This window comes from Spermophilus citellus (assembly GCF_964194105.1).
Source record: "Spermophilus citellus genome assembly, chromosome: 9".
Classification (NCBI taxonomy): Eukaryota; Metazoa; Chordata; class Mammalia; order Rodentia; family Sciuridae; genus Spermophilus; species Spermophilus citellus.
This window is the reverse complement of record NC_138191.1, coordinates 81,850,603-81,870,246: the sequence shown is the minus strand read 5'-3', so window position 1 is coordinate 81,870,246 and position 19,644 is coordinate 81,850,603. Positions and strand designations below refer to the sequence as shown.

The 19,644-nt window shown below is 35.1% G+C and overlaps 1 protein-coding gene across 3 annotated transcripts in view; it reads left to right on the top strand.

Annotated features, from left to right (window-relative positions):
• Window positions 1-19,644, top strand: part of LRRC7 (leucine rich repeat containing 7) — a gene marked incomplete at both ends in the record, with an annotated part of 429,491 nt that overhangs the window by 94,769 nt on the left and 315,078 nt on the right. For all 3 annotated transcript variants that reach the window (XM_081308133.1, XM_081308135.1, XM_081308134.1), the window contains one exon: window positions 118-320. In XM_081308133.1, coding sequence (XP_081164259.1) covers window positions 118-320 — 203 coding nt within the window. The remainder of the gene's footprint in view (window positions 1-117; window positions 321-19,644) is intronic.

The following is a 19,644-nucleotide window of genomic DNA, read 5'->3' as shown; positions in this document are numbered from 1 at the left end:
TTAAAGTATGATATAATTACAAAATACGTGCCAAAAAAGAGTCCTAAATAAGCTCTAAGAAAGCCCTTGAAAAGCAGTTGATTAAGCTGTTTGTTTATTTTTTCTGTTTCTTTCTAGTGCAGTGCCTGGAGATGACCACCAAACGGAAAATCATCGGCCGTCTGGTGCCGTGCCGATGTTTCCGAGGTGAAGAAGAAATCATCTCAGTTTTAGATTACTCCCACTGCAGCCTTCAGCAGGTGCCAAAGGAGGTCTTTAACTTTGAGCGGACATTAGAGGAGCTTTATCTAGATGCCAATCAAATTGAAGAGCTACCCAAGGTAATTTTTGACAACATAAAACATAGACTGTAAATGAGAATTTCATAATTTTGAAGGACTTAGCATAATGACAGTGTTAACTATAGCGTTCTGTCTGGGTAATTAACAAATGTTGGGGACTGATTTAATTCCCCCCCCCCGTATTCTTGTTACATTTTAATACCACTCTGTGTAATTTCAGGTGATGAATTAATAATAAACTGAACTACACAAAAGTCATCATTTTATGGGTCACACCTTCTTATTTCAAAGTGCTCTTTAAAATACAGATCAAAGGGTTGAGATCAACGGCTTGTTTAGAAAAGAAAAGAAACTACATATTCTATTCTAGAACTGAAAATTGGTATGTTTACATTAAAGCAATGTTGTTTTAAAACCTTGAGCTATATTTTTAAGTCTGAGAAAGCTTTCTCTTTCTCTTCCCCACCACTCCCCATACACACACACACACACACACACACACACACACACACACACAGCATTGTCATGAAAAAATGTGGGTTTTTTTCTGGATTTTAAATATTTGATTTTTAAAAATAACACTGAATTTATGTAGCATATAGCTGGTAAAAATAGTTGCTAAAAATTTTGACTATTAAACTTTGCCTACATACACACCTCCATTATGACACAGTGCTATGTAAAGAAAACCAGGCCTCCCATTACCCTGTTCTCTCCATAATGGAGAATAAGAAATTAACTAAGAGCAAGCAAAGCCACAGCAGAGAGGTAAAATGGGTGGATCCTAACAACTGCCTAAATAAATCACTTAGATTAAGTAGCCAACATGGCATTTACCTGTGAAGGACTTATGCAGCAGACAGGACAAAAAATGCCATGTTACATTTCTATTGCTTATGATTTTAAAAAAAACACATGAAGTAATTTAATAATCAGATTTTTTTTTCACCTGAGAAACCCAAATTTCATTATCAAAATCTGAGAATTCGGGGCTGGGGATGGGGCTTAGTGGTAGAGCGTTTGCCTAGCACAAATGAGGCACTGGATTAAATCCTCAGCACCACATTAAAAAAAAAAAAGTGAACTAATAAAATAAAGTAAAAAAAAAACCCTGAAAATTCAATGTGCTGATCAAGACAAATGATGAGTAATTGTTTTCAATTATAATTATGAATTATGTTGTTTACATAATGCTTTAAAATTAGGTATTATTTAATGTGTACTTCAAAAATAATATCTCTAATTTTTGACAACCTAAGTTTATAGTGTCATCTTGGATCTTTTCTCAGGAGGGCTGTGTCAAGCCTAAAAGAGCTGTCAGCCACACAGATTAATACACCAGGATTGCATGTCGAGTAGAGGCTGGTCTGAAATAGGCTGTCTCTTCCAGTAGAATAGGGAGTCCTCGGGGTGGGGAAAATCAACTCACTAAACCTCATCTCCCTGTGCACACTCACACATGGTGACCTCCACACAATGGATACACTATCAGTGTATTTTCACTGAATGGTAGAACAATGCATAGAACTTTCTTTATAGAGTACTGTAGGACTTGATTAGCAAAATCATATAAGGTTTAACAAATCACACATGTAGTATTTTGTTCTAATTTAGAAAAATAAGAACACATATTTTTTTTTAGGTCAGACCAATCTAGGATTGCCCAATACAGCAGAGATTATCCAGTTATATTTGAATTTTGGATTAAAATAGGTAATTTTATACCTTACTTATGTCTCATATATTGCATGGAATAAATTTATACAAAAAATAATTTATTTATATGAAATTCAGATTTAAGGAGGTATCCTGTATTTTTATATGCTAAATCTGGCAACCCTAGGGCAATCTTGATTTATCTTAAAATCTTTGACTAGATCCATGAAACAGGTTTTGTAAGGTAAATAATAAAGCATGGTTAATTAATCAGGCAATTATTTGCTTAATATCTACTCTATTACATATACTTGAAGCATTGGGGAGTGGTGATTCTAAATTTCAATCCCTGCTCTTGAAGATTAAACAACCTAATTACGGAGAAGAACTGAAGCATTAAATTCACGTGCTCAGTAATGTATAATCAAAGTGAAAGAGCTAAATACTGAGGTAGAGCTTATGTAGGGAAGAGTTCCATTCTTTCAGAGGTAAGGAAAGAACTTGACCCAAACCACAGATACAAAAATTAAGATGATGAGTGTATGTTGATGAGTGATGAGCATTTGGAGAGAGAAGAGGGAGGACTCAGACAGCCAAAGGTCTTCAGAGGCACACAGCATTATTTTTCTTAATGCATTAATAAAATAATGCCATTGGAGAGTCTTGCACATCATGTAGCTCACTAGGAGTAAGTAGGCTTGGAAGATAAATCTTAAGATATTTTGTCTGGTTGGTTAAAACAATGAAATAGCAATAAATAAAAATAATGTAGCTATAAGAATGGTTATATATATATTTCCCAAAATATTAGAATTAAGGAGAAATTATTAATTCTCCTATAATTGGTGTGTTTTTATATTTCTCACATAATCTCTTAAGGTTTCTGTTAGATCCTAAATTCATCTTTGTTGCTTTCATAAAAAGTCCTATAAATTAGATTCTTCGACAGCATCTGATATATTGAGGTATAATCATAATTATACACGGATATATTTATGCATTATTAGAAATATAGGAAATTAAAGAATAAAAACAAAAGAAATGATGCATCAGTTAAACCTCTTTAAATGTTCCAAATAATAGAAAACCCAATCCAAACTGACTTTGGAAAGAAATAGGTTTGATTAGCCCACATAAGTAGAAGGTCCATCTTAGGACAGGACCCAGAATTGATTTGTTTCTGTTCACCCTCCTATGAGATTACCTTTCCTCGGAAGCTGGCTTCTCTCTTGTCAGAATAGTTGCACCAGTTCTTGAGTTCCCTCTTTCATGGCCCAGAAAGAGAAATATCTGGTTCTGAAATTCTCTGAGAAGGACAAGAAAGTATCTCCCCCAAAATTCCTCAACTAACTTGCCCTTGGATTTCATTGGCCCCAGTGGTATTACAAGTTTACTGCTGGTCAGTTCCTTTGCCATTTGATGACAGAATGCACTGGGATGTCAAGAAAAGTTGGCATTGCCCACATTGGATTGGATAAGGATGGCTACCTCTGTGGAGGAGTGTGACTCCAGGCAGCAACACAATAGGGAGGAATGCTGGGGAGAGTGCCACAGTGCACACCACCAACAAACCAGTAGAATGATGGTTTTAGGAGGAAAAGGTACTGTTACTCGGTGGCTATGCAGAGAGCACTAAAGACTCTTGGCTGAGTTTTGAGCTCTTTGAGAATTTAAGTCCTCAAATTTGGATTGACTTTGTATTTCTGTGTGCCATCTTCTTTTATTGCATTATATTTATTCCTCTGATCTTTTTACCATTGTGATTTCATGTTTGTTGAGTAATAAAGTTGTGATAATATAGTATGGTAAAGGTTGCCTTTTATAAATGTTTTTATCCTTTACTTTCTGATACTTTATTGAGAAAATATTCTATCTAGTCATGTATCTGTAATATAAGCTGTTATACAACAGAGAGAGAGAGAGAGAGAGAGAGAGAGAGAACAAAAAGTGAAGGTTAAAGGCATTAGCAAAGATATATCAAGAGTATGTCAGAATAGATACAAAAATAGCTTTGAAAGAAGAGGAAGTATTTTGATTAGGAATAGTTCTATCTGTTGCTTAATTTTGTCTAATAAAAAGTAAAAATGCAAAATTGCATGCCTTTCCCTCAGAGGCAGACACCTACACACTTTTTAATTTAATATTGCTTTGCTTGTTATTTTGAATCAGGAGCTTAAAATTATAGACAGTGCAATAGACTGCAACTCATGTGTATTACATTGGAAATGGTGTGGGCAACAAATATGAGAAAAGAAATCTGGAGAAATTTTTTGAAATTGACAAACATTTTAAAAGAGAATATGAATAATATTGGAATATATATATATATATATATATATATATATATATATATATATACACAAAATTATATTATGTGGGGAGAAAACTTGGTAAATTAAGTCAATTTCACCATATCTAAAAGAAAATGGACCTAAATTTGAAACACCATACTTCCTAAGTTTTCTCTATTAGAACATATACAATTGATCCCAGAAATATCTTAGAGATTTAGAGTTTTGAACCCAGATAAACCTGGGATTGGATCTTATCATTGTCATTGGTTGGGAAGGTTTTTTTATTTTCTAAAAGCCTCAGTTTCTTCCTTAGCAAAATTGGAAAAATAGGATTATCTCTTGTGGAATGACAGATGAAAGAAGGATGAAAGAAATGAAGGAAGGAAGGAGGAAAGGAGGGAAAGAATGGGATGAAAAGAAAGAAAAATATAGGTAAAAGACAGCCAAAAAGAAGGGAATAAAGATTGGTGAATAATAAATATGTACATAGGTGAAAGAATAAGGCAGGATGAGTGGAAAATAAAAAGGAAGAAAAGAGGGAGGGAAGGAAGGACTGGAATCTCTCTCCAGGGATGAGATAATACATGTGGAATACCAGGAAATAGAAAGTTTTTCAATAACTGGTATTTATTATTCTCCTATCACAGGAAAAATAAGATCTCCATGATAATTACCCTCAGTCAAGCAAAAGTTATATTTTGTAACATCTCAGGATAGTTCTAGGTATTGACTCCAACAAAACATGTGGTGTGACCTCATCTTTCTACAAAAACTCCAAAGACTGCTTTAGGAAAACAATTCCATAGGTGATGGTTGTGTCTTTGTTTTGTACCCCAAAACAACTATGTAGCACATCTGTGATAACACTACAGCTTCCTCATAGGATTTCCCTGACTCACAGTATCACAATATTGCATCATGATTGAATAAATGCAACCTCAAAGATTATCTAATTCAGCCCTCAATTATTACTAATAGGTAAGTCAAGACTGTAAAAGTTAAATGACTCCCCTTGACATATCAAAGTCCCATCAAAAAATTCTCACCAAAAATCTTTGTATTAGTTAGGAGAGGAGAGGTTATGTCATAGTAACAACAAATCAAAATTTTGGTGGATAACTTAACAGTCTTGCTTTGTGTTGGCAGGGACCACTGCTCTTTAGGATCCCATAGTTAAAAACTAGTCGAATTTTCAACCCCGTGCAAAAATGTTGACTTATTATTTGTTTTGCAAGTCATGGAACCTCTTCAAAAATATTTATTTGAATGGAAGAAATCATTAATTTAAGGGTAGACAATTGTATCGTTGGGAAGTTGTTGTGTTTAGAAAGTTCTGCAGTATATCTGTGATGTTTTCTTCTCTCCATCCATTTATCCATCCATCCAACACTTAGCTAGTAGCTCAGGTAGATGCAAAGATTATTTAAGGCATGCCTTCCCTGGACAAGGAAATATGTGTCCAGAAGAAGGGCCTTTATTCTTCAAGGGCATCAAAGGAATTCCTGACTTTGCCGTGGGTTTCTTGTTTCCAAGGCAAATTTTCAAGTTTCTTGGACCATTTTTTCAAGACCATGCTTTATAGACTCTTAATCATCTTGATTTTTTTCCTCTGGACATAATTCTAGTTCTGCCTGTTTTTAGATACTGATTTATTGAATAAAAAACTGAAACAATGTACCCAAATCTCAATGAACAAGATGTAGTATAATTCAGAAGAAAGGTCAGAATTAGACACAGATGTTTAAGGTTCATTCTCCTAGACTTGACAGTGAAAGCCAGAGGACAAAACACAATCAATAGAAAGGAAAAGCAATTTTCAGAGAAACAAATATTAAACATTAAAAGCAAAGGGGTTGTACAAACATACCACTGGCCCTTGCCTAAGAATTACTTGTAGTTCCCTTGAAGTCATAGTAACTCTGTACATAGAGGTAAAGTTTGGAAATGTTATTATGCTGATGCAGCCAAAGAATACATAGGTAAGAGGAATGTAGCATCTAAATTGATTTGGATCTATGTTTCTATGGCTTATAAAAACCTGTTTGCTCAATGAACATAAGAAAAGGAAATAGCAAATTACTATGTTGTGCTTTCAAAATTAATTCTGCATACTTCCTACCTTCCCAGATATTTGAGATTTAAGGTCTTGACCATTGCACATTTAAGCTTCAGATCAACTGTTTTCTATATCAGAGGGGGTAAGGTTTCACTTCTGTCAGAGTGCTATGAAAACCTTCAGAATGCGCACATAACTAGTGAGACATAGGGAAGTCACACAGATATTTTAAAATAATTAGCAGGAGAATCAAACAAATATTAATTTGAATATTAAGCTTTGTATCTCTTAAAAACTGCTAATTTTCTCTCCAGGCACATTGATGGTATCTTTTTTTTTTTTTTATATATAAAGTTTATTTATATATAACTATATACATGTGTGTGTGTGTGTATGTGTGTGTGTGTGTATATATATATATATATATATATATATATATATATAGTTAAGTTATAGATAACTTTATTTTACATATTTATTTTTTGTGGTGCTGAGGCTTGAACTCAGTGCCTCGAATATGCTAAGCAAAGGCTCTTCCATGGAGCCACAACCTCACCTGAGTTCTATCCAGAATATATAAAGAACTCAGGTGACATTGATGGTATCTTTAAAATGCTTTGCCCAGCGTTACCGAAATCAGTTAATCCCAAGTGTCTGAATTTCAAAATCCAGAAAAATGTGGAAGGTGTCACTTTCCTTCTTTTACTAAGCAAATATTTTTCAGCTCTCGTGTGATTTTCATTATTTTAGTTTACAAACAATACTTCAACTGTCCAGTATGGAAAACACTCACAAGCACAAAATAAATTATATCCTTTCACAAGAAAATAGGCAGTAAACTTACTGTTTTTTTAAACAGGAGTTTTAATGAGATATAATTTACATACCATCAAATACATCTTTAAAAAGTTCAGTGATTCTATTATATTCATTGAACTACACAATCGTCATCACTGTCTAATTCTAGAATATTTTTATCATCCCCTCAAAAACCCCAATTACCTCTTAGCAGTCACTTCATGCTCCTGCTTCTCTTAGCCTTTGCCAACTTCTTCCCCCAGGAATTTGCATATTTCTAGGCATTTTATATAAACAGAATCATAAAGTCTGGGGTTTTTTGTGAGTGCTTCTTCACTGATTATCTTTTCAAAGTTCTATATTATATCAGGACTTTATTACTTTTGATTGCCAAATAATAATCATTTATGTGGACATAACATATATCCACTTTTTAAAATAAAATATATACTTTTTGAAATGCATAAAGATTACAAAATTTTACTTCTTTCCTAACACACATGTGCAACTTTTTTCATAATACTGCCCATCACTTTAGGACTACGTAGCTATAATACACAAAGTTGAGCTCCAGAATCCAATTTACTGCAGCATTTTGCTTTAATTAAGGAATTGTTGAAATTCAATTTCATAAGTATATAGGAAAAAATGAAAGTAAAATTTTAACACCATTAGCAATATTGAATTAACATTCAATATAGAATATTGTCAGTAAAGTGAGATGCAAGAAAAAAATAAGCCTTCATATCTACAGTTGCTTCTGTTAAGAAGAAAAGAGACTCTGGGAAGCCAGGTCCAGGGAGGGTTGCTGGCAAAGAGTTGCATGAGGCTTGTAACTCCCTGTTGGTCACTGTGTGCAGCTGTGTAGCTGAAGCACTGATCATCCAACATTCAGAAGTCAGGGATTTATCCTAAAAGGATGTTTTAAACTGGTGAAATTTTGTCATGGCCCGATTGTAGTCACTGACCCAGGAAATTACAGAAATCACTAACTCTTCAGAAAATAAATGAACAAAAGTGAATCTGAATTATGGCAGCAGGCAATGGGTGAAATACAGCTCCCAGGCAATGACCAACAAGTAGTTATGACAGCTGGGTTGGAGTTGTTCAGGCTGAGCCTTATGCTCAGGTCAACCAAGGTTTCTTCTTAGAGACTGCCAGTGGTTTTTCTACTGCGGGGCTTGCTTACCCCACAGCTAGTTCCTTCATATCTCTGCTCAGACACAACCTGAGAATATTTTCCCTTTTATTTTACACAAAAATAACAACACCCACCACCACCATGGATTTGCTTCCAACAAAGTTTCAGACTTGGGTGTCCCTAGGAGATGCCTAGTATAATTGGACTGTGTTAACCTGTATTAAGACACTGCCAAAACACTTTGCATTAATATAAAACATTAGCATAAGAAGCTTCCTCTCATGTGCTGTTATTTTACCAAGAGTCAGATCTTTGACAGGGATTAGAAGTGAGGAAGTAAAGGAAAAGTTGGACTGTATCTACATTCACATAAATCACAGAAAAGATAACTTTCATTGAAAACTATTTTTCTAAAAAATATTTGCTGCCTATCCTGAGCGATGGGAAAAGAAAGGATAGTTTTTGTGGCTCTTTCATAGTCCAGGACTTTATATCATACACTCTTCCCATTTTCTTCTTCCTCTCAGATTCCATGTACCTTATTCATATAAAAAGAAAGAACATTCTAGGAAAATGTGCCACATGATATTTTCTCAAATACAGAAATGTGCTCTCTGACACTAGAGGCAATCAAAGGAAGAGTGTCATGAAATGTATGGGAGTGGAGGGGGAAATAGTCCCCTAAAATTCTTCCACATTGAATGTTCTATGATTCCTTGGTTTTAGCTTCTTTTAAAAATCCAAGAGGAGAAAAATGAACAATAGAAGGAAATGCTGTGACAAGCACCACAGTGACAATAATTACTGGTTACAGAAGTACTATAGTACGATGTAAAGAATTCTATAAGAAAGGACCTCAGCTTAACAAAACAGTCTGCCACTAATTAGTCATGTGGCTCTGGACAGGTCTGCTCCTTGAAGCCTTAGCTCTATCATCAGCAGAAGATGTTAACAAATTTGTTCCTGCCTCTCCTTGGATTGTGGTGAGAGCTAAATGATATACTAAATGATATACAATGGGGAACGCTTTAAAAGTCCTAGACTGCTGCTCAGAATTTGTAGCACTGTGACAATTTGAACCCTACACTGTGGCTGTTGTGATAATGGCAACCTCCATAGCACCCCACTTACCTGTGACATTTGTTCAGATTCAAATTTCATCTGTAGCCACAAATAATACTCAGTGAGAGAGGCCCTAAGAGGAAGATCAAGGTTCTCATGGGATTAGGGGAATAGTTGTTAGAGAAGCAAACAAAGAAACAAACAAAAGAAGAGGAGTCCACCAATATTCTACATATCTCATATATTCTCTTTTTTTGTTTGTTTATTTTGGTTCTTATTTTCATTTAGTAATATTTGCTGCTTAAGTTATTTGTCTAAGTCCATCTTTTTATTATATCTTTAAATGAGTTTATTTGAAATTAAAGACACTGGTTTATTTTATGAGAAATCTAATGAGATCAAAGGATTCACGGAAGAAAGTTCGGGGGTGACTAATTTTGAGATGCTAATTCATAGTTATGATTTTAGTTCATCAAAACTTGAATGATCATTGATCATTTTATTTTTTCCTACCACTGAAAGGAAATCTTTTTGAAGTGAAAAAAGCTATTCATATCCCTATAGTTGCTGATTAAACAATTGTCATGATTGAGAAATACAAAATAGATTGCTCTATTAAATATGACCTAAATTTACAAATGTAGAGCATAAAAAACTGCTACTTGATCAATAAAGTTGCCTAATTGTATAATTTCATGTTAACAAGTATTCTTTTAAGTGTCTGGCTTCCATTAACATGGAATGGTTCACAACTTTGGCATTTAGCTCCAATTTAGCTCCACATATGATCTCTGGAGGCCTCTCCTTAGATCCTGGGTTTAAATAAAAGTGAAAAATGACCTTTTTCAATTCTTTCAAATCTAGGGGACATTATTCTATCTTCCAGTGCTCAAAGTGTAGAATTCATCTGATTATGTGCAACCACATCCAGAATAAAACTGTTTCAGATATATGTGTAAGTGATACATTAATAATCAAAAATTGATTTTTTTTTAATTCTTTGCCTGGAGCATCATTTTCCAGTATGCTCTTTTAAGGTAATTATTTTGGCTTTTAAATGAACAGTAATTTTTTTTCAATAAATATATATTGTAGAAGGACTCTCTTGAGTCCTATGGAAGAATGATATGAAGGACAGATTAGCAAAAATATTGTTTTATGTGGAAAGTGTTGGGTTTTTTAAATTCAGATTTCTGAATTTAAAAATCTCATTGAAATCTGATTAACACAACCTACTAGCTGATTTTTATTGCCTTTTTTTAATGGTAGAAAATTCCCGAGACATTGGATACAATATATCAGTTGATTTGTTCATTCATTCAGCAAACATTTCTTGGATTCTGGTTATATGTAAACAGCACTCTAGGTGCCAGCAGCACATTATTGAACAAGACCAGCACGTTCCTATTCTTATAGAATCTATTTAACTTCAAAAGAAGAATGCAAATAAATAGTTTCAAAGGAAAATTTTAGGTAATATCAAATGCTATTTGATGAAAATAAAGTAGAGGAATTGCTGGGAGGCTTCTTTAGGCTGAAAGAACAGTAAATGTGTTTCTAGGGAGAGACTTTATGCTGTGTCCTGAATTACAGGATGGGGTGGTAACCCATGCAAGAACTAAGAAAGACCATTCTAGGCAGAGGGGACTGTCTATATAGGAATGAGTGTGGCTCACACAAAGAAATGAAAGGAAGCAAGCATGTATAGAGTAAGGAGTGGGTGGTATTTGACAGCAGGAGAGGTCAATAGGAGAGGTGGTGGGCCATCATATAAGTTCAGCTGAGCTACAGAAAGTCTTAAAATGTTCTTCTAAGTGGCATTGAAGAACTTAGGCAAAACAATAATATGAAATTATTTTTTAATTTATTTTTTATTCTACCTTGTTATATATGACAGCAGAATGCATTACAATTCATATTACACATATAGAGTACACTTTTTCATATCTCTGGTTGTATAAAAAGTATATTCACACCATTTGTGTCTTCCTACATGTACTTAGGGTAATGATGTCCATCTCATTCTACTGTCTTTCCTACGCCCCTACCCCTTTCTTTCCCCTCCAACCCCTCTGCTCTATTAGAGTTTATCTAATCCTCCCATGCTCTCCCTTCCAACCCCACTATGAATCAGCCTCATTATATCAGAGAAAACATTTGGCATTTGGTTTTTTGGGATTGGCTAACTTCACTTAGCATTATATTCTCCAACTCCATCCATTTACCTGAAAATGCCATGATCTTATTCTCTTTTATTTAATATTCCATTGTGTATATATGCCACATTTTCTTTATACATTCCTCTATGGAAGGGCATCTAGGTTAGTTCCACAGTTTAGCTATTGTGAATTGTGCTGCTATAAATATTGATGTGGCTCTGTTCCAATAGTATGCTGTTTTAAAGTCCTTTGGGTATAAACCAAGGAGTAGGATAGCTGGGTCAAATGATGATTCTATTCCCGGTTTTCCAAGGACTCTTCATACTGCTTTCCATAATGGCTGCACCAATTTGCAGTCCCACCAGCAATGTGAGTGTGATTTTTTTCCCCACATCTTTGCCAAAACTTTTTGTTGTTTGTATTCTTAATAGCTGCCATTCTGACTGGAGTGACATGAAATCTTAGAGTAGTTTTGACTTGCATTTCTCTAAGTGCTAGAGATCAATAATTGTTTCACATATTTGTTTCACATATTTGTTGATTGATTGTATATTCTCTTCTGAGAAGTGTCTGTTCAGTTCCTTGCCCCATTTATTAATTGGGTTATTGGGTTTTTTTGTTTGTTTGTTTGGTGTTTAGCCTTTTGCATTCTTAGAAATAGAAAATGCAGTCATGAAATTCATCTGGAAAAATAAAAGGCCCGGAATAGCTAAAGCAATCCTTAGGAAGAAGAGTAAAGCAGGTGGCATCACTATACCAGACTTTAAACTATACCACAGAGCAATAGTAACAAAAATAACATGGTATTAACACCAAAATCGACTGGTAGACCAATGGTACACATAGAATAGAGGACACAGAGGCTAACCCACATAATTACAGTTATCTTATATTAGACAAAGGTGCCAAAATGTACATTGGGGAAAAGGTAGCCTCTTCAGCAAATGGTGTTATGGAAACTGGAAATCTATATGCAAAAAAATGAAATTAAACCCCCCTCTCACCGTGCACAAAACTCAACTAGAAGTGGATCAAGTACCTAGGAATTAAACCATAGACCCTGTGTCTAATAGAAGAAAAAGTAGACCCAAATCTTCATCATGTCAGATTAGCCATGTTTTTACTTTATCTTCTGGAAAGTAACATTTGACTAGACTTGTGGAAGAACATGAAAACAGAATCAAGGATAAGGTTTTCATCCTTGAGAGCTGGGAGAATTATACTATTAAATATTGAAAGGGGCTATTGTGTAAAGAAATATAACAAATTCTATTTTAGATGCAAAATATGAGATAATCAATCCAACATTTTCATGAAGTTTGCAAACCATAATGAGAAATCTAGGTCTGAACATCACTGTGTCGAGAATAGCAATACAGATCTAATCCATTCAGAGATCAGAAACATGTAGCCAGTCCTTGTTTTGTTACAGGTCATGCACCTTCCGTGAAACAGGCACTGCAGAGATCCTGCTCTTCCAGTTCTTGTGATCAGGCCAGAAAGGTTTCAGATATGTAACTCAGGGAAACAGGCATGACTTTGTAAAAAGGGATAGGGAAGGGGAAAGGGGGATACTCTCAAGGGAGAGGGTGGGTCCTCTCAGAGAGAAAGACAGCATGTCCTTCCTCCCTCCTGTTTTATTGGGAGTCCCAGGGAAGTTTCCAGAGAGCACCACCCAGGGCTAACTCTTGACTTTGACTAACAGTAAAGGAACTGCATGAGCCACCTCTGAGAAAGGATGGTGCGCTGCTCACAGAATTGGAGATTTAAAGAAATTGAGTCCCCTCTGCGTTTGCCTCAGTTTCTTGTCCCCTTAATTTATTATCCTTTGAATAGCCTCTGCCAAGTTTCCTTTGTGAGGGTCTTGATGTTTGGGCTGTCAGGATGGTGGGGGTTGTGACATGGTTTTCAGTGAAAAGGGAGGGTTCTGGAGACTTGGTTACAAGAGATAAAATTTTAAGGCCAGGGAAGATTTTGACACAGACGCCCACATCAGTCAGTGCGTGTCTGTCAGATAAGGCTCCCTGTGGTTTTAATAGCTCTTCATTGTCTTTTCTCTCACTCATTTATTAACAGTTTGACCATACAAAATCTTTTGAAATGAGTTAGTAGCCAATTGATAAAGTTTTATCTTTTGCAGGTTTCATGATTTCCCTTATAACAACTTAAAGATCTAGTGAGAAACATATTTCCAGTTGTTAACAACATTAGCTATAACAGCAATGCTGGGCTTTTAGATGGAGCAAATCCATTTTGCCACTTATCTGACCTAGGCCAGCTCCCATGTTGAAATTGCCTGCTTAGATCCTGTAGAAAATTGAATTTTACAATCTAATATGGATACATGTTAATTTTTCATTAAAAATTGAGCATCTTCTATGTGCAGGGTAGTTTGCTAGTCAATGGGGAAAATAGCAATTGAACAGATGGAAGTACTCTTTAGCATGAAGAAACAGATGGTTGCAATCAAGTATGTTGTCTGTTATGATGGATGGAGAAACAATGGTGTTTTGGAAACACTCAATGGAGCATCCTTCTTGAGGAATGTCATTGAAACTAAAACTTAACAAGGATTAAGAGTTCACCACAAGAGGAAGGAGCAGAATTTCTAGGGTATGAGTGAACCATATTAAAGGAACTGAAAAATCTTCATTATTACTTAAATATATAATGCAAGCAAGAGAATGGGAGAAATGAGGCTGGAGGAGTTATGAGGATTTTGCTAAACTAGGGAGTTTGAACTTTATCCTCAATCTTTGCTAAAAGGGAGTTTGAATTTTATCCCCAAATCTGTAGAAGTCCATTTAAAGCTTTATCTGGGTAACAGTAATATCAAATATGTATTTTTAAAAGATAGTTCTAGTTGCACTAAGAATAGATTGTGAACAGGGAAACTCAAAGGCAGAAAGAACAGGTACACTGGGCTTGAGGGAATCTGTGAGAGCTAATGACAACCTGGCCCAGAGTAATGACCTTGAAGATGAAACAAGGACACAGATTGGAGAGGTGTTTGGGAAACAAAATTTATTGAATTTTGTTATCTGTTTGATGTCTTGATGTCAGGCTAAGGAACAAAATAGGGCCCAGATGATTCCCAAGTTTCTTCAAGAGGATGTGAAAGTAAGTTAAAAGGAGGAAGACATAAATCCAGGTGTGCATCACATTGAGGGAGCAATCTCCCCAGAAAGGAGTTGGCTATACAGGACACAGGAGTAAGTTTCTCTAGAATAAACTGTATACTTAGCAATTTATTTGATATGCTTTAGATTTGGAAATAGAATTGACAGGCATTTGACAGAGCTATTTGAGCACTTGGGGAAAATTAAAGTAAATATATAGAAAACTACATTAAAAATGAAAGTAGCTCAATGGCAGAGTGCTTGCCTGGCATGTGTGAGGCCTTGGGTTCGACCCCAGCATCACACACACACACACACACACAAAAAAAAAAACTTTCATGAATGAAAACAAGATCCACATTATGCATTATTAGTGATTGACTGCAGTTTAACCAAAAAAATTGTAAGTATATGGGGAAGATGAGGAGAAAGAGTGATGATGGTTGGATGGTGATCCAATTTTTCAGCTTTCATGATATGAAATAAATAAACAATGTCTAAAATTGACTTAAAAACTATAACTTCACATACATTCTTTAGAAATAAAGAAGAAATTATAAGAAGTGACAACTAAAATAGTTGAAAAAAAAGTATTGCTGGAAGAGGGATTATATGAGACAAATGTGAAGATAAAATATTGACATAATGCTTTATAAAAATAAATAAAAAATAATATATAAATGAAAATAAAAAAGAGAATTGGACTAGAAAAGAAAAATACCTAAGATTAACCCTTTGGTAGATCTGAACAAATCTGACCATATTATGACACTTCCTTGGAAAATGACCCATGAGACACTGATCAAAGTAAATGTTCAATGCTCAAGAAAAACAGAAACGATCATTTAAGCAAATTAAATGACATAAAAAGTCAAAATGTATCTTCATCAAGGTATGTCAATTTCTGCTACTTAATTTTTTTGCTGTTTCTTAGACTAGTTTTCTGATAATTACATGTTCTAATGTTGTTCATTTGGGGACTCAGTTCTTTGTATGTGACTTGTCAGCTTGTTAGACTCTAGTGAAATGATTTTGTATCAATTCCCTAAAGGCTGATTTCATTCTAGAAGTAATTCCAAATTGTTGCCTTAAGTAGGTCCCAATCTTGATCAAAGAGTCAGGCCATTCTCTGCTTTTTTACTGAAACATAACATCATTTCACAATGCTTATGAGTCTGACCTTGCATAGAACTCATCAATTGTCCTAGGTAAAATTCATCATGTGAACATTTGCTTCCAAAATTTAGTAGAGCTGTAAGAGGCCATAAGTCAGGATCTACTAGGATAAATATGTGCTATATGTTTTTAAAATGTCCATTAAATTCAAAATTTCTCAAAAAGAAACATGAATATGTTGTGGGACCAAATGCAAAATTTATCTGAATTGTGAAGATTCAAAAAATGTTCAATCTCTTCTATATTTAGAAGTACTGTGGTAGAAACTTTTATGAGAGCTTGGACTAGACTTCAGAGGTAGTAGTTCCTCAGGTGTGAAGAAATTATGGAAAGAAAAAAAGCAAAAGATATGAATATATAAACTGACATTTCTTGCTTACAAGAATTTTTATTACAAGTATTATTTAATTTCAAAGGTCAGCTCCAAATTTCCAAAAAAGCCTTTAATTATAGAGACAGAGAACTGCTGGAAGCTAAATGTTTGGTGTCTGGAAAGTGCTGAGGCCTTGGATTCAGGCAGTCTTGAACTTAAATTCCAGCTTGGAAAAGGTTCCAGCATCAGGCTCTGCCCTGGGTAAAATGGAGAAGACAGCTTCTACCTTGCAGTATTGTTTCACCCGCCTACACTTTTTGTCTACTGACGACCGTGTGGCAGTTCTTACTGTTTGAAATTAAATAACATGATGTTTGTGAGGATGGGGCAAAATGTAAACCTTTAACCAATGGCAGTGATTATCGTGAGCTGCAACATCACAAAGAACATCGAAAAGTTGTCCTTTTCTCTATAAATTGAGAAGTGAGAGTCCCAAATTCCAGAAAGTTAGTTATCTTTATTTCTACATTAACAGTGCTACCTAATGAGAGAAAGTCTTTTGCATGTACTTATTCTTCCAAAATTTATGTGAAAATTAAATTTTAATAAATTCCTAGAGGTATTTATCCTTTCTATGCAAAGAGGCAATTTCTTGTCTCCATAATGAAACTAAAAACAGCACTGAGTCAAGTCTTGACCAGTCAGATATTAGAGGAAACACCTTTATTCTCCCTTTAGAATGATTGTACTGCTTCTTGTGTTTCTGGTAACAAAGTGGCTTTGTATTTGAGTTTTCATTTGGGGATATGTGCATGATATTTGTGGCTCAGAGCATGAAGTTTTCTGTTTTCCTCAAATTTTTAAATAGTTGAACTAAAGATTTTTTTTTCTCCCTTCTTTTGAGATGGCAATATAGGTTTTTTAATTTTTAATTTTTTAATTTTTTATTTTTATTTTATTTTTTATTGGTTGTCCAAAACATCACATAGCTCTTGGCATATCATATTTCATACTTTAGATTCAAGTGGGTTATGAACTCCCATTTTTACCCCGTATACAGATTGCAGAATCACATTGGTTACACATCCACATTTTTACATAATGCCATATTAGTAACTGTTGTATTCTGCTGCCCTTCCTATCCTCTACTATCCCCCCTCCCCTCCCCTCCCATCTTCTCTCTCTATCCCATCTGCTGTAATTTCTCTCCCTTTTTTTCCCCTTTCCCCTCACAAGCTCTTATATGTAATTTTGTATAACAATGAGGGTCTCCTTCCATTTAGTTACCTAGAATTTCATTCCCCTGCTTTCAATGGAGTCTTTTTTGTGTTTCAGTGGTCTCTAACAGGAACAAAGCTTCTTTTTTTGTTGTTGCAATAAACTCATCAACATTAATAATGGCTGCTTCTGTCATCACCAGTGAAGCACTGCCTACAGAGAAATTCTGTCTCTGAGATATGGGGCAGGGCCGAGGCCAACAGGGTCCAGGCCTGGAGAACCATGATAGACAGAAGTCAGAACTCTATTCAGAAAAAAATTATTCATAGAAATGGAGAGAGAGGAGTTCTTAGGAGGGAGTGATAACATTGCCAATGGAATAGGAAGGTCAAGTAAGACAAGGTCAGGCACTAAAGTTTCATGGGAAGACAGTGGAAAGCTCTTGATCTTCCAGGTTTTCTCTGGGTCAACCCATTCAGCCATTCTCACGCCCTCAACAGTACACCGAAGACTCAAATCTCACATGCCAGCTTTTCTCTCTCTCTCTTCCTCTCTCTCTCTCTCTCTCTCTCTCTCTCTCTCTCTCTCTCTCATCTTCAAACTTCTCCATGCTTTGAATGTACTTGAATTTTCAGTCAACAAGTGTAATGTCCCCTTTGACTCCTGTCTTCAATCCTATTTTCCTGGACTCAGCTGGTAACTATCTCTTCAATCCTATGACCAGGACCCTCATCTTTTACTCTTCCTGCTTGTTCACTTTTCACAGCAACTTCTTAGTCTCACCTCTCCACTCTCCATTTCATCAGTTTTCCTCATTATCTCTTGGAAGATCAATGGAACAGTCTCATTGACAGTTTTTAAAGCAGACTTTCTCCTTGTTTTATTCTTCACATAGCCAACTATGATACAATGCCAGTGTAAATATGACCAGGCAACTGTCTAAGCCTGAAATGTTGCTGAAACATAGAACTCCTTCTTGCCTCCGGGCTCCTGCTGTTCCCTCTGCTGTATGCCATTTTGTAATTCATCTCAACTGTCCCTTCCTCCCTTAGCCTTCATACTTCACTCATCAGCACAGTTATTTAACTCTCCTTGTGCCTCTATATGACTATGTGTACAGTTCTGCCATTGTACTTACCAAACCTATGGCAATTTTTCACTTAATACATATTTATTGGGTGCTGCTTCTATTCCAGGGAAACAAAGATGAAGAAGAAAAACATCTATGCCATGTGTCTTCCTCCCCTAGTAGAACATGGGAGTGGGTCTATTTATACTTTGTTTCATCAGGAACTTACACAGACTTTAGTCCAAAGTTATGTTATCACTACATATTTGTTGCTTAAAGATTAGAATATGATTTTTGTCAAAGTGGATTATAGACATATATACACTAGAATATATGAAAACACAGTGAGGTACAACTAACCCTGCTTTGCAGGGAAGTCTGTCTAGCAGAAGCACATTACCAGATAGAAAACTAGAACACAAACTAATTGGGTTTTTAAGTGAGAAATTGACCTTTAGGGAAAAAAATGGAATTTTATCGATAACATAGTTAAGGATGGAGTCAAATTTCAAATCTAAATTTGTGTGATTCCAAAGCTTACATCTATCCCTTATTTCCACCAATGGAGAAGAGACTGGTTACAACACCAGCATCTTCTCCCTGCTTCATGAACATTCACAGGGCTAGTCAGCAAAGTTGGACCTTTAGTTACTAACAACTGATTAGGTCCCAGAAAGATCTTTTTAAAAGCAAAGTCAGCTTGCACTAAAATGAAAGTCGAGAGTAAATGCCATTCAGCCCAGTTGTTCACACACCAAGCACACTGATGACTCCTTATAGATTTTAAAGCCAATATTTTATTAAATGTCAAATAACCACAAATTTTGCCAATTAGTAGTTAGTAAAAAAGTAACCAAAAGAAAAATCCCTAAGTCATACCTGTACATGCACATGTACACATATCTCTTAAATTTAATAGATATATCAGAAATTCACCCAAATTGCCTAGAAACAATGAAGGTGGATCAAAATTTAGAACAACTAAAGGTGTGCATTTTCATTTAGCTTTTCCTTTTTGCTATTTCTTTCTGAATGTAATTATTAGCTTGCTACTATCAAATAGTAAAATATATGGAAAATAAACAATATTTTTATTTTAAATTTTTAAATGCAAATGATTTCTGAATAGTAAACGAATGACAATGTATTATATGGTACATTTTCAAACTAATGTCTTTATTCCAATAAACCAGATATAGTGCTTTTCTTCTAAGACAATGAGAAATGCTTAAAAAAAACTTGTTTTTCCAAAAGGGAAAAATTGATTCAACTACATCTTTGTACAAATTGTTGCTGAAAAGA